The sequence below is a fragment of the Myotis daubentonii genome, chromosome 16, assembly GCF_963259705.1.
Source record: "Myotis daubentonii chromosome 16, mMyoDau2.1, whole genome shotgun sequence".
Classification (NCBI taxonomy): domain Eukaryota; kingdom Metazoa; phylum Chordata; class Mammalia; order Chiroptera; family Vespertilionidae; genus Myotis; species Myotis daubentonii.
The window spans coordinates 22,975,251-22,989,598 of record NC_081855.1 but is presented as its reverse complement, the minus strand read 5'-3'; the positions used below and the strand labels follow the sequence as shown (position 1 = coordinate 22,989,598).

Here is a 14,348-nt window from a genome sequence, read left to right as displayed (position 1 = left end):
CCCCTAGATGTGAGTGTGTGTGTGTGTGTGTGTGTGTGTGTGGCAGGGGGATGTCTGTGCAAAACCCTGCATCACTTCTGCGGTGTGTTTGTGTGCCCTGTGAGGTGTGCTTGGAGGCATGTGTGCCCAGCCCCCTGGCCACCTCTGTGCCCATGTGCTGGTGTATTATGTTAGAGGTGTACTCAACCAACTCTGTGTGGACACATATGTTAGCGTGTGTGTGTGTGTGTGTGTGTGTGTGTGTGTGTGTCCTGCAAAGATATGAGCCAGTGGGCACTCCCGCCGACTGTCCACACACGTTTGTGTGTTTGGAACGTCCTTGCACAGCTTGCGTGTGTCCTGTGAGAAGGAACGGGACCGGCCGGGGCTGGCACGGGCGGGAACGTGCGGGTGTGCGTCCTGCGTGTCCCTGCTCAGCTCCCCGCTAGTCCTGCGACCGCGCGCGAGTGGAAGGCGCCCAGGTGGCCCTGCCCTCCCGCGTGTGTGCGCGCGCGGGGTCCCGGGCCGGCGTGCGCGCGGTGTGAGCGCCGGTGAGTGCGGCGCTCGGCGCGCTCGGCTCCAGCTCCGGCTCCGGCTCCGGCTCCGCGCCGCCCGCGCCGCCCGCACACTCGCACTGCTTGGCTGCTGCCGGGTGACGCTGCTGGGCCCGCCCCCCGCCCGCCGGCCCCCGGCACTCACTCGCGCCCGCCGCCGCCGAGCAGGTCGCCGCCGCGTCAGGGCCGTCCCGGGGGCGCCGCCGGCGCTGCCCACACCCGCGCCGCGCCCCGCCGGCTTGCCGAGCCGCCCCCGGCCGAGGCTGCGCCAGACCAGGCCGGGCCGCGCCCGGGCGGGACCGCGCTGCCTGCATGACCCTCCGGCGGCGCGGGGAGAAGGCGACCATCAGCATCCAGGAGCATATGGCCATCGACGTGTGCCCCGGCCCCATCCGGCCCATCAAGCAGATCTCCGACTACTTCCCCCGCTTCCCGCGGGGCCTGCCCCCGGCCGCGGGGCCCCGCGCCGCTGCGCCCCCGGACGCCCCCGCGCGCCCGGCCGCGACCGGCGCGGGCCGCCGCAGCCCCTCCGACGGCGCCCGCGACGACGAAGAGGACGTGGACCAGCTCTTCGGAGCCTACGGCGCCAGCCCGGGCCCCGGCCCCGGCCCCAGCCCCGCGCGGCCGCCCGCCAAGCCGCCCGAGGAGGAGCCGGACGCCGACGGCTACGAGTCCGACGACTGCAGTAAGTTTCCAACTCGCCGCCTTCGCGCCCGCTCCCGCGGCTCCGCTGCCCACGCGCTCCCGACCTCGAGGGCCCGCGGGCCGCCTGCGGTCCCCGTGCCCTCTGCACGCACCCCCCGCGGGTCGCGGCCCCTCGCCCGGTCCTCGCGCGCCCGGCCGACCCCGCCCCGGCAGCTCCCTCCACCCGGGCCGGAGGGGTGGGAAGTTTGGGGGTGTCCCATTTCCGAGGCCCGGCTCCCTGGAGCCCGCGCCGCACCCCGTCTCGGCTGGAGCCCGGGCGCGGGCGGCGGCTTTTGTTCCCGGGAAGGGCGGAGCTGCGCCCTGGGAGACACCAGTTGCTGCCGCCTGCGCGGCCGCTCGGTGCCGGGAGCCCGCTGCGGGCCGGCTCGGGGCCGAGGGTTGGACTGGAGCCGCGCGGGGAGGGGGCCCGGGGCCGGGCTGGCCTCCGGTGGGCCCGGCGGCCCGCAGAGCGCGGCGGTTTTGCTGGCGCGCGGGCCGGGGACCGAGGACTGCGGGGCTGCTTGTCTTTTGGAGAAACCTTGGCGGTCCCTCCCCCGGGTCCGTGGACCCCGGCCGCTGCGCTCGCAGCGCCGCCGGCCTCCGCCCACCTGTTACGCCCGCCGCCCCGGCCGGGAAGAGCCCCCAGCCCGCGCCTCCTTCTCCGGGGACCGAGCCCTGAGCCCCAGCGAGTAGGCGAGCACCCGGGTCCCCCGGGGCCGAGGCCGGCGGTGGGCGCTTCTGGCGCCTTTCGGGTCTCTGAGCCCCGCCCGGCCCGGACTGCAGGGGACGCGGAGGCTGAAGAGGTCGCTACGCGGTGCTGAATGTGTTAGAGCCAGATGGGAGTGGGGAGGGGGGCGCGACACCTGCAAGGCCCCCAGCCCGGCTGCAGCCCAGCACGTCACTCTCAGCCCTGGAAAACCCGCGTCAAACGCCAGCCTTGCCCAGGGTGTGCACCTTTCCGGGCAGGGTCACTCGCGGGCGTCGCCAAGGCCCACCGGCCCCCCCCCCTCCCGCGCAGCGCAGCGAGGTTGTCTGCGCCAGGCTCGGGAGCTCACAGGGGCCTCGGCTGGGGGGTCTGGCGTGCCCTCCTGCATAAAATGTGCCTCTGATGCTGATGGTGGGGTTATCAGCCCTGGGAGGGGGGGGGGGGGCAGCCGTCTCCCATCGCCCTACCTAGGAGACCGGGGGAGTGAGCCCAGGAAGGACATCAGCTGAGGCGGGCGGGTCAGAGCCCAGGCCTGTGTGGGAAAACTGCCTTCTGTGCACTTTCTCTGGGCCTGGACCACAGCCCTGCAGCCAGAGGCTGGGTATTGAGGCCCTGTCCCCCCCACCACCCGCTTCAGCGGGGAGCAGGCCTCCCCCCACTTCTCTGCCAGCTGGGGAAATGGAATTGGGAGAGTTGATTGGCCTCAGGGCTGTGCCTGGCTCTTCCCCACCCCCAGTCCCTGGCGCCCTGGGCAAAGCGCACCCCCGCCCCCACACTTGCTGTGCCTCTAGCGGTCCCTAACTGGGACCCAAGTCCCCCCCTTGGATGTGCTGAATCCAGAGTCCCCTCCGGAAGAAGGGATGGGGAACTTGTTCTGTTTGCAGTCTCTTTCCTTCCACGCCCAGGGAGGGGGCGGGGCAGGCAGGGCTTCTGCCTGAGCTTGGGGCAGCCCTCCACGTGCCACAAGGGTCCTCTGGGTAACATACAGCAGCAGAGAGAAAAGTGTTGTTTCTTCTGGCTGCCCCCGAACCCAGGGCACGAGGGGACCAGAGAGCCCCAAACTCGGGCATCCACTCCGCACTCCTTCTCAGAGCACTGTCCTAGCAGCAGAGAGGCAACAGGGCTGGGGCCTGGGCCCAGAGAGCCCACCAGTCCTCGCAGGGGACAAACTCACTTGGAGTCGGCGGTACAAGGCAGCCCTGGACACGGCCTTGCCAGCCTGAGCCGTGAGCTGGGCACACCCCTATCGCCAGGGCACTCTGCTGACTGCTGAACAGAACTAGGAAGGAGAGAATGTGGCTGAGCCAGGGCCAGCTGGGGCCCCTTGATCCCCTTCGAGGGGCAGCCCACCATCAGTGGCTGAGCAAACATGCCAGGCACGGGAACACAGAAATCTTGGCTCCTGTCCCCCGAGGGACCAAGTTCTGGGGCAGAATTGCTCTCCACCCAGTACCCCAGGCCACCGTCGCCTCTTGGCTCTGACAACCAGATCCCTGGGAGAAGCCTAAATGATTCAAGCCAGATGGTTCTTTACAGCTTTAGCCAGGGTTATGCTATTTGCTGCCCTAATTATTGGATTAGCTCTCTTCTAACAAAAAGAAATTAGGGCGGCTGGTCTGTTGTCCAAGGCCAGGAGGGAAGCGCGGTTTATTTATTCGGCCTTTTCTTCCTTCCCTTTAAAGCTCATCCTTTGTAAGTCACCTCAAGGCACACGCACCACGTTGACACGTTCCAAACTGATCTGACGGAGGAGTGTTGTTGGGGAGAAGAGGCAGGGAGTGCTGGAGGTAGAAGTGCCCCCCCCCCCCCGTGGTCCACAGGGTGTCCACCTGAGCTGGACTCTGAGGCTTGCTGCCCTCCAGACGGGCCCTATGGCCCACCCTCTTCATGTACCTCTTCCCTGCCCACCCACTCTCCACCTGTGGAAACCCAGTCCATTCTTCAAAACTGTAATGACTAGAATGCTTTGGGTTGCAAGTAACAGAAAACTCATCTGTGTTACACACTGAGGACTGTCGAGGTTGGTGGCACCGGGGACATGTAGACAGCACTCATCAGCAACAGCAGGAGTGATGGTTCTGTCTGTCTTTCCACGAGGCCATGCTCATGTCCTCTCCGGCTGACCTCCCTCGTGGTCCAAGGTGGCTGCTGCACATCCAACCATCACATGTAGCAATAGGATCCTTTTTTAAAATATATGTATTTTTATTTATTTCAGAGAGGAAGGGAGAGGGAGGGAGAGAGAGAAACATCAATGATGAGAGCATCATGGATCGGCTGCCTCCTGCACTGCACACCTGACACTGGGGAGCAAGCCCACCATCCCGGCATGTGCCCTGTTCAGGAATCAAACCGTGACCTCCGGTTCATAGGTCGATGCTCAGCCACTGAGCCACGCAGGCCAGGCAGAATCCTAACTTTGATAAGGGTCGTTTCCTCTCCCATGTCTCAGTGTAAGAGTGAGGAAATCTCTCCCAGACTCCCCAGGAGACCTGTCTTTCTGCCTCACTGGCCAGGATTGCATCAGGTACCCATGTTTCCGCCGGCGGGGCCGGATTCCGCCCGGGCTTGGGCAGGACTGGTGCCATGCAGGCCTGGAGCAAGAAAGGACTGGGGAATTGCCATGAGGCCTGCCCCGAAGGCCCTCAGCTGGGGCACTTCCTGGGCCCACTAGCAGGGATGCCCTTCCTTTGAACCAGTCATGTTCTGCCCGGACCGAATTGCTATGCCACTCAACATCGCAAGGCCAACCCTGTGTCAGGCGCTGTGCTGGGCATGGAGACTCAAGAATGACTGAGACGCAGGCTCTGTCATCAGAGAGTTTATGGACATCAAAAGGCACCAGTAGCCCAGCAGTGAGGACAGGGAGGCAGGAACCCACTGCCAAGCACTGGCTGGCAGAGTTCACCACAGGGAAGACTCCACTCAGAGGCGGGAGGGAGGGAGGAAGCCGACTGGTCGAGTGGAGGGAGGAAGGGCGGTGCTCCTGGTAGAGGGACTGCCCAGCAGGTGCCGAGGTGTAGGAAACAGCCCAGCGGAGGCAGAGCAGTAGGTTAAGTGGCTGAAGTCAAGGGGGAAAGATTAACGAGGAGGCCAAAGCCATCACATCCCAAAGGAGCCGAGGGCCTTGAATGCCACACGGAGGAGGTGAGGAGGTTGAGATGAGTCCAGGAGGCAGCGGAGAACTTGAACGGCTTAAAGCGGGGGGACGAATAGATGCATAAAAGCCCTACCTCTGCCTCTGAGCTCCTGGAGGGTGTGTGGCTCATTCTCCTTTGTCCCCTTGCGGTGCCCAGCTCAGTGCCTCCGTTTCTGCAACTACAAAATGCTTTCAGTTCAGGCTTGATCATGTTTGTGGCTCTTGCCATAGATTTTTTAAAACTTTCTGAGAGGCAGACATTTTTCTCGAAACACACACACACACACACACACACACACACACACACGGCCGATTTCCTATGCCCAAGGGTGTTCGGGTGAGGAAAGTCCAGGTGCAAGCCAAGGTCAAAGTGATGCCTTCGGTCTCCGTGGGCAGAGCAGAGGGCCCTTCACCCTCAGAGGAACCGGCAGGGGCTTGAGCTGGCTTGTCTCTGAATTAGCCCCATTAAAGCGCTATAATTACCAACAAGCGGGTGACAACTCTCCAAGGCCCATTAGTGACCAACCCGCATTATCTCTCCAAGGATGGAAACGTCAGCCAGGACGCGTGATTTGAGTGACTCAAGGGCAGGACCCCGTGGCTCACACAGACCAGCACCTTCGCCTGCCCCGGGGCCCTGCTCACCCGCAGCCCGAGTACGTTTCCCACTCAGAGGCCCCCCCCCCCCCCCCCCCCGTGCAGGGCATGGCCAGGCCCCTCCCGGTCCCCAGGAGCAGCTCTGCTTTTCTCTGTTTTCTCCAAGGCATCCTCCCGCGATCTCGGCTAAACTAAGTGGCAGACAGAACAGCTCAGGAGCCGTGGGCCGTAGGGCAGGGACTGTCGGGATGGCAACGGCGAGGCCTGGATTCTGTGTCCGGCTCTGCTGTGCCACCCTGAGCAGGTCGCCTCCCCTCTCTGAGCCTCGTTTCTCTGAATGGGAATGAGGACTTGGGACTATGAACGCCCTAAGAGAGCGCCCATCACTGGCAAGTCTCTAGAAACGGTGACTGAGCTTCCATTTATAAACCATTATTTCTTACAAAACTCACATTGGAGTTCAAAGAAACTCGACAACCTCGCCCTGGGGCAACAGTAGACATGTTCCTTCCGGGAAAGTGGTAACAGGTGCCCGTTCCACTGAGCGGCGCAGGCCTCCTCAGACAGGGATGTCTGGGGGCCCAGTGGGAGGGGCCTCTCTCCTCCTGGAGCCGTTCCCCGGTGGGAAGCAGGTGGCCCCTCCATCTCGCCGCTTGTCCTTCTCTGGGATTGGGAAGCTTCAGGGATCGTGGGGTGCGCATGTTGACATGCGAGCATCACACCAGAGAGCGGCTGGGGAGAGAGTTGGTTTGAATGGACCGGCCATGTGGCTGGAACATCTGCTCCTTGCTGGTGGCCCAGGCGTGGCCAAGGCCTGGCCCCTGCTCTCGGGAGGCCAGTGTCTGGGGTTAGCAAACCGCGGATAGCCCTGAACTGAACAGCAGCGTGACTGGGCGTCGTGTAAAGCCAACAGCTTTGGAGAACATTCTTACAAAAGCACAGACCTGGAGAACGTGGGCCCGCGGCTGTGTCGCTGTTAGGGGCACGGTGATGTATGCCTCGCGTGCAGCACCCTCGCCTGCCCGCCTCCCCGCCGGGAGCTAGGAATACAGGCAGCAAAAGGCCAGACACCGTCAGCCCTAAAGCAGCACCGTCTGCTCAGGGAGAAGTCCCTGAGACTCCACTCTGGGCCTGTCGACTCTGAGTTTGGACGCAGCTCTAACAGGCATTCTCACCCGGTTCCGTAGACTAAGCAAGTAGCTATTGAGTAGGAGGGAGCTGCGCCAGCAGAGGCGGGTCCTTTAATGGGAGCTGGAAGCCAGTGGCAAAGCAGGTGCAGAAACAGGAGGAAAACCCCTCAGAGAGAGGCCACCGGGTCACTGGGTGGAGGAACCATCCCACAGTCCGTCCGTGTCTGTGCTGTGACTGACGCAGAACAGTAACCGCCGTCATGGCCATGACTCAGGTTACTCAGGGAAAGAGCAAGTGGCCAGTTGTGTCTTCCACTCTCACCACGCCGGGGAGGGGAGTGATCCAGTTTGGAACGAGTTCATTCCAGAAGGTGTCTCAGCGGGGCAAGTACAGTTTTCTAGAAAAGTCACCTAAATGGCTCTGCTCTTCTATAATTATCCGCTGAGCGTTTTCTGTGTCCCGGGTGTGTTTTAAAGCACGATGCTGGGAGGTGGATCTTATTGCGTCTCCACCTTGCAGGGGAAACTGAGGCAGAGAGAGGCTGGATACACTGCCAGAGGTCACACAGCCAGGACGTGCAGAGCCGGGATTTGAACCCAGGGCCGTGTGCCCGCCGGGCAAGAACAAAGATGCTGAGCGGGGTGCCTTATCCTGGGTGAGGAGCTACAGAGCAAGGCACGCCTGACTTGGTGCCATCACCTCAGAATGAAGGGCAGCTCCACATGCCCAGGCCTTAATTTGCCCATTTCTCTGCAGCCCCAAAACTTTGTCAGGGCCAGTCAGCGTGGCTCAGTGGTTGAGCATCGACCTGTGAACCAGGAGGTCACGGTTCGATGGTTCCATTCCCGGGCAGGACACATGCCCGGGTTGTGGGCTCGATCCCCAGTAGGGGGTGTGCAGGAGGCAGCCGATCAATGATCCTCTCTCATCATTAATGTTTCTCTCTCCCCCTCTCCCTTCCTCTCTGAAATCAATTTGGGAAAAAAAAAAAAAAAAACTTTGCCAGACCTGGGCCCCTGTGTGAGCCCAGGGATCTGTGGGCAGTGTGGTCCCTGTGACAGCTACTCAGCTCTGCCTTGTAATAGTGAGCAGGTGTCTGTGGTTCGGATATAAATGGGTGGGCGTGGCCGGACTTGGCTGGCGGGCCATAGTTGGATCTAGTCCATGTTGGGTGCCCTGACCTCCCCCAGCACCACTCCAGCCACTCCGCCCCCAACGCTCTGGCTGGCCTGTGGTTGGAATGCCCCTTTCCCAGCCCCACTGAAGCATCCCCTCCTCCAGGAAGCATTCCCTGATAGCCGCAGTTCACATCAAGATCAAGCATCGCCCATCCCTCTTGGCCCACCACACTCTGTTATGGCAAATTCTTTTCACCTGTTCCTCCCATCATGCCGTGCTTTCCTGGGGGCGGGAACTAGGCCTTAGTGTCTCATCCCTAGAGTGTGCATGTTGTAGACACTCGGCAGGGAATGAATGAATGAATGAATGAGGTGCCAGTTGACCAGCCCAGCAGCCTTCGAGCAGGACCTGGGCTTCTGAAGACATCCTCTGAGTGTGCGCTCTGCCGTCCAGAGGCTTGCCCCGAGGTCTGCCCCCACCACAACTCATCCTCGTGCCGGGAGCCACGTCGGCGTGGGAGGCCACAGCTGCCATGATTGCCCCCGAGAGTGGCAGCTGCGCCCAATTATTGCTGCATCCTCTGCCCAGCCCCTGGGACTCGCCCGCTGCCTCATGGGCTTGGCGGTGACAGCATGAGGACGCAGCTGGCTCCTCAAAGCCTGCCCAGGCCCCCAAGGGACCAGAGACCAGGGAGCTGCACCCCGAGTGTTGCTGGGAGGTGGGTGAGTAGATCAGCCAACCAGTCTGCCCGGGCCTGCAGCCTCACAAAGCCTGTCTCCTGCCGTCTCCCATGATCCTTGTGATATTTAACGGGAGAGGGAAACTGCGGCTGGAGCCCAGATCGTCAGTTGCTGAAGGAGGGCCCAGTACCTGTGGTGCCACACGGACCAGCCACAGGTTGGACCCCACGGTGCGGAGGTTAGGGGCCTGGGCTGTGCACTGACCGCCGGCGTCTGACTCGGGCCTCTATTCACCATGACGGGGGCGGTTGACCTAGCCTGTCTGGGACGCAGCCCCTCATCTAGAAGGCGGGGCGTGGAGGGGCTGGGACGCTGGTGGAGGGATTGGCGTGCGGTAGGTGCCCAGTTGGTGGCAGGCCCTGTGGGCACTGGCCCCTTGTCCGATCCCACTCAGGTGGGTGACGCTTCTCCCCGTGCAGCGATGCGTGACCTGAGCCCCCCTCTGTCCGCAGCCGCCCTGGGCACGCTGGACTTCAGCCTCCTGTACGACCAGGAGAACAACGCTCTGCACTGCACCATCAGCAAGGCCAAGGTAGGCCCGGCTCCGTCCCAGGCCCGGCTCCCCAGGAGGGGCTGAGGCGGAAGGCCAGTCCTCCCGGTTCCCGTTTCCTGTCCGGCCTGGTGGTGTCCGTGCTGTGTGGGAGAAGGGCAGGGAGGGAGTTTTTGCCTAAATCATCTCAGCTGCCCTTAAAAGCCCTGCAGAGGGAGGCGTTGGGGAAGGAGCAGGACCAGAGGCGGGGGGGGGGGGGGGGGGGGGGGGGAGGCCTGGGCGGGGCTTTCAGGGGACAGAGGCCCCTAAGCTGGGGAGGGGCTGTTGGGAGTGGGAAGGGTGCCACTCTGGGCACTGAGACCACGCCAGGCGCCAGGCAGGGATTCATGTCTTAGCGTCAGGGCCTGACCCTGGTCTCTGGGCCGGGCCGTGGGCGGTCCTGCCCCTGGGGCGTGGCCAGCGTCAGCTCTGTTCTCAGCCCTGCTGTTCCCTCCACCCCACACACACGGCTCCCTCTGGGAGGAAGGTGCCAAGGCGGATGTTCTCTCGCAAGGTGAGGGCGGTGTGCAGCCTAGAGCCTCCCGGAGAGTCGTGGGAGGGCCTGGGCCTGGCTCAGAGCGAGGAGCTGCCTGGGCCCCGGCCCCACCCCTAGGCCCCCCTCCCGGCCTGCTTCTCTGCCCGCCCTCCCACTCTGCCCCCCAGAGGGCCAGGCTGCCCGCCCCCGCCACCCCCTGGCCTGCCATGGCAGCGGTGAGTATCGTCCACTTTGGGCCGGGCCCTCGTTGGGCACCGAGAGGCCTGCATACGCCATCCCGAGCCCGTCCTCTGGGGGCTGCGGGCAGTGATGTGGGCACGCCCAGCCTCGCGGGGCAGGGGCTCCAGACCTGCCCCCGGTGCAGAGCTGAGAGGCGACCCCCCGCTGTGCGGAGGTGGAGGGCAGACTGCGAAGTTCGAACAGATGCCTGCACTCTCCCCCCACCAGCTTTATGCAGGTGCCCAGGCTTGGGGATGGAATGGGCACTGGCTACCAGCCACTCTGGCCAGAGCCACCCCTTCTCCCCAGCCCAGACACCGGGCCCTCCCGCACTGTGTGCCCATCTTCCCCCCCTGGGCGTGGGGGTGGGGGGTATGGACGTGTGTGTAAGGGTCTCTGGGCACCTTGTGTGCACACATATGAGGTGGGGGATGGGAGGACCCTGAGCCGTGGCAGCTCCCCGGTCTCCAGGTCATTCACCTGCTTAGACTCAGTCCTGCAGGGCAGGGGGTGGCGCAGGGATGGGAGGAGCTGCGGCTCTGGGTTGTGGTTTGGGGAGGAGGCTGAGGCAGGGCTGACAGGCAGAGCCCCTCAGGGGACTCTGGGAGGAGGCCCGATGTCCTGGCCCCTAGTTTGGCCACCTTCCCCCTGAGTAAGCACAGCAGCCTCAGTTTGCTCATCTGTAAAATGGGTTTAATCACCCCCACCTGCGTGGAGGGTGAGCAGTACACGATCAGGTCCTCAGTACCTAGTGCTGTCCTGGGGTGGTGCCAGGGGAGGCACCCACCCACATGCATGGGCACATGGGCCTTGTTCCCACAGAGGAACTAAGAAAATTAACAGACCACCAGCCCAGGCACTTCCTGGGAGCAGGCCAGAGGCTGGGAGAGGGCCTTGTGTTTGAAAGGCCGCCTGGTTGCCCTGGTGCACACAGGGCCTCAGAGCCAGCCTCGGCCCAGAGCCAGCCCGCAGGGCAGGGCAGAGCACAGATACCCCACCCCACCCTCCACCCTCCTCTGGCTTCTCCCGGGGGAGAGGGGGGAGCTAGCATGTAGGGAAAAGGGAGCAGCCCCCTGCTGTCCAGGCCCTTGGTCAGCATCACCTCTCACCTCTCACTCCCGCCCTGGGAGGTGAGAGCTCCTCACCCCTTTTACAGACGCTAAAGCTGAGGCGCAGGAGACCCGGGACCTCCGCCCTTACCCAGTTCATAGTGCAGGAGCTGCCAGGCCGGCCTGGCTCTACAGCCTGTGTGCCCCCTCCCAGAACAGAGCAGGCGGTGGGCGTGCCCACCCGGGAGCAGGGGCAGAGGAGCACAGCCCCCCTTCGAGGTGGGCCTGGTCATGAGCAACCAGCCAGCAGGTCAGCCGGGGCTGCCAGCGCGGCCTACACACGCCACGCCTGCCTCCCTGCCTCCCTGCCTCCCTGCCTCCCAGCCTCCCAGCCCAGGAGGAGAAATGCAGGTTCAGAATCGGGAGCAGGCGTGAAGTCAGCTAAGCCCCATCTGCTCAGGGCTCACGGCTCCCTGGGCCCACGGCCTGTCCAGCGTGAGCGAGGGCTGCCATCTCGTGGCGAGACCCTCCGTGGACGGCCGGCCGCTGCGTGGCCTCCACAGACACGCACGCGGGGAGCTGTGGCAAATCCCGGGAGAGGCTGGACCTGGTCTCCGGGATGGAAGACACTTTTCTACAGCCCCAGAGGGCAGCGTGTGGCTGCGTGGACAGACGGGCCAGTGGATGTAGGGTCAGGAGGGACGTTCTGTGTGGGGAGCGGGGGCTGGGGGTTAGGAAGAAGGAGGGGCCTGGCCAAAGCAGGGCGAGTGGCTGGCCTCCATGATAAGGAGATGGGAAGAGAAAGGCTGCCCTGGCAGGATGGTGGGGAAGGGGAGACGACACCAGCATCCTCACTCCCCCTCCTCAGTGTGGGGGGCTGCTGTGAAGGAGGGTCATGAATGGACTCAGCCCGGTGCTGGGGAACAGGGGGTGCCTGCTGACCCGGGGCCTGGAGGCCCGGCTGCTCTGTGCCCCCAACGCTCGGCTCACAGCCTTTGCTGTTCTCTGCTCAGGGCCTGAAGCCGATGGACCACAACGGGCTGGCAGACCCCTATGTCAAGCTGCACCTGCTGCCCGGAGCCAGTAAGGTAAGGGGGCTGTCCTGGGCTGCCAACCAGCTCTGCCCGCTGCGGCGGCCCAGGCCGGGCTTGGGGCACCCAGGGAGGTGCACAGCTCTCACACCCTCTCAGAGCCCAGCAGGCTGATGGGACCTCAGCCGTTCACCTCCGCCCAGAGCACCCAGTCAGCCCCACTCCCTCCAGGCCGCCCAGGAGTCTCAGGTCAGCACTGCCTGCCTGCTGAGCTGGGGAAACCTTCCAGAGAATTTCTAGGCCAGCGTTTTATAAGAAGTAGTCTTAGCTGGAGGTTAATATGTTAAAAAAGGGGAGAGGCCTGGCATGGCTCAGTGGTTGAGCATTGACCTATGAACCAGAAGGTCATGGTTCAATTCCTGGTCAGAGCACATGCCCGGGTTTCGGGCTCCATCTCTGGTAGGGGGAGTGCAGAAGGCAGCCGATCAAAGATTCTCTCTTACATTGACATTTCTTTCTTTCTCTCTCTCTCTCTCTCTCTCTCTCTCTCTCTCTCTCTCTCTCTCCTTCCCCTTCCTCTCCGAAATTAACTTTAAAAATATTTTTTAATTAAAAATGGCGGGGGAGAGTCTGTGGTCAAGTAACATTGGAAAACATTGTTGAACAGGTTTCTTTACTGCAGGACTTATCAGGGCCTTTCATGCACTGATGGGCTGCTCTGCGATGCTCCACGAGGGGCACGGAGTGGACAGTGTCTGCCCAGGTTTTTTGGCCACAGAGCCCATGCTCCATGCCAGACGACCCAGCAGCAGACCGAGCACGTGGTGCATCTAGGAAAGGAGAGGAAAATAATGTTTAGCAAAAAAGTGCTGTGAAACAGAAGCATCAAGGTGACCCGCAGCACGGGACGCTCAGACCCTGCCTGTGCCTTACAGTTCCGTGGTGGTGTATTTTTCATTTCGTGGAAGGGACAGTCACCTCATCTTTTCAGATTTGGGTCTTGCCCTGGGACCCACAGGCGTCTCGGGGTGAGTTGTGCAGACCCCATGTCCCAAGGGACTCGACTAGAGACCAGCGGCTTTGTTTCCGAGGGGGGACCATGGGAAAGTAGAGGGACACGGGACACGGGACATGGGAGCATGAGCAGCACAGCCCTGTGGGCAGCATCCTTGTCCTGGCCTCGCTGAAGCCCTCAGTGGCCTGAGAGGGAGGAAGAGTCACTCGTGGGAGTGCGGGCCCCGCTGAGGAGCCACGGGCTGCCGGGGCCCAAGTGGACTCTGAGGCTCAAGCCCTCTGAGCAGCGAGCAGGGCCGAGGCTCGCCACCTCCGGGGGAGCGCCCAGAAGTGCGTACCCCTCGCTGGGAAGGCGGGGCTGCAGGAGAAGTGGCGGTGGCTCCCCAGGCCGGCCTCCGCCTCCTCAGGCTGCGGTGAGGACATCCCGGGCTGAGGGCCACGTGACCAGGGGAATGTGTCCAACTCGAGCTCAGTGACCACAGTCCCTAGACTCCCGGGACCTAGAACCGGCGGTGCCTGGAGGCCGGGTGGTGGGGACCCCACAGGGCTTTCCGAAGGGGGTGGCGTTCTACAGAGAGAAGTCTCCTGATCAAGAAGTTTCCCGGAAGGGATGCTGAAAGCCAGCTGTTTACAGTGCGGAACCTCGCCCAGAGGGGGAATAGCCCGCCCAGCCCAAGGGCTCATGGGAGTGTGGAGCTGGGATTTGAACCCCGGCCTGACCTCAGCCTGGGCCTGGTGTGGAGAGGTCAAAGGGCTCAGGGTCTGAAGGGGCCAGACAGGTAAGGAGGGTAAGAACCAAACTCAACAGGAGCACAGAGGAAGGCATGGGGGCGGCATGGCAGCTGGGACAGGCCGCCCCGCAGGCATCTCTAGGGAAGGTGACATCCAGGCAGAGGGGCAGCCTGAGCAGAGGCAGGGAGGTGTGAATCCCATCCAACCCCCCCCCCCTCCACCGCCTCCTGCAGAACGCTCCCCTCACCCCCTACGAACACACACACACACACACACACACACACACACACACACACACACGGCCAGGAGCCTCCTGTCACAGTGTCCCAGGGCTGCAGGAACGCATTTTACCACCAACGCACATTTCTCGCCTTCCGGCTCTGCGGCTTGGGTCCCTCTGGGCTAAACCAGGTGTCACAGGCTGCGTCCCTCCTGGAGGCCCCACGGGAGGAGCCATGTCCCAGTCCTTCCCAGTTCGTAGAGACCGCGCCGTCATCCACCTTCATCCCTCTGCCCTCTGGCTCCCCTCTCCCCTGCTTTTAAGGACCCTGTGATTTCATTGGACCCACCCAGGTCACCTAGATAATCTCCCAGTTTTGGGAGGGTTTTTAGGCAATTTTATTTTTCAT

General features: G+C 63.0%; 1 protein-coding gene across 1 annotated transcript in view; it reads left to right on the top strand.

Annotated features, from left to right (window-relative positions):
• Positions 1–496: 496 nt before the first annotated feature.
• Positions 497–14,348, top strand: part of DOC2B (double C2 domain beta) — a 35,511-nt gene continuing 21,659 nt past the window's right edge. Inside the window, exons 1-3 of the mRNA XM_059669207.1 lie at positions 497–1,218; positions 9,102–9,181; positions 11,956–12,030. Of these exons, the coding sequence (XP_059525190.1) occupies positions 846–1,218; positions 9,102–9,181; positions 11,956–12,030 (528 nt within the window). The 5' untranslated portion in view covers positions 497–845. The remainder of the gene's footprint in view (positions 1,219–9,101; positions 9,182–11,955; positions 12,031–14,348) is intronic.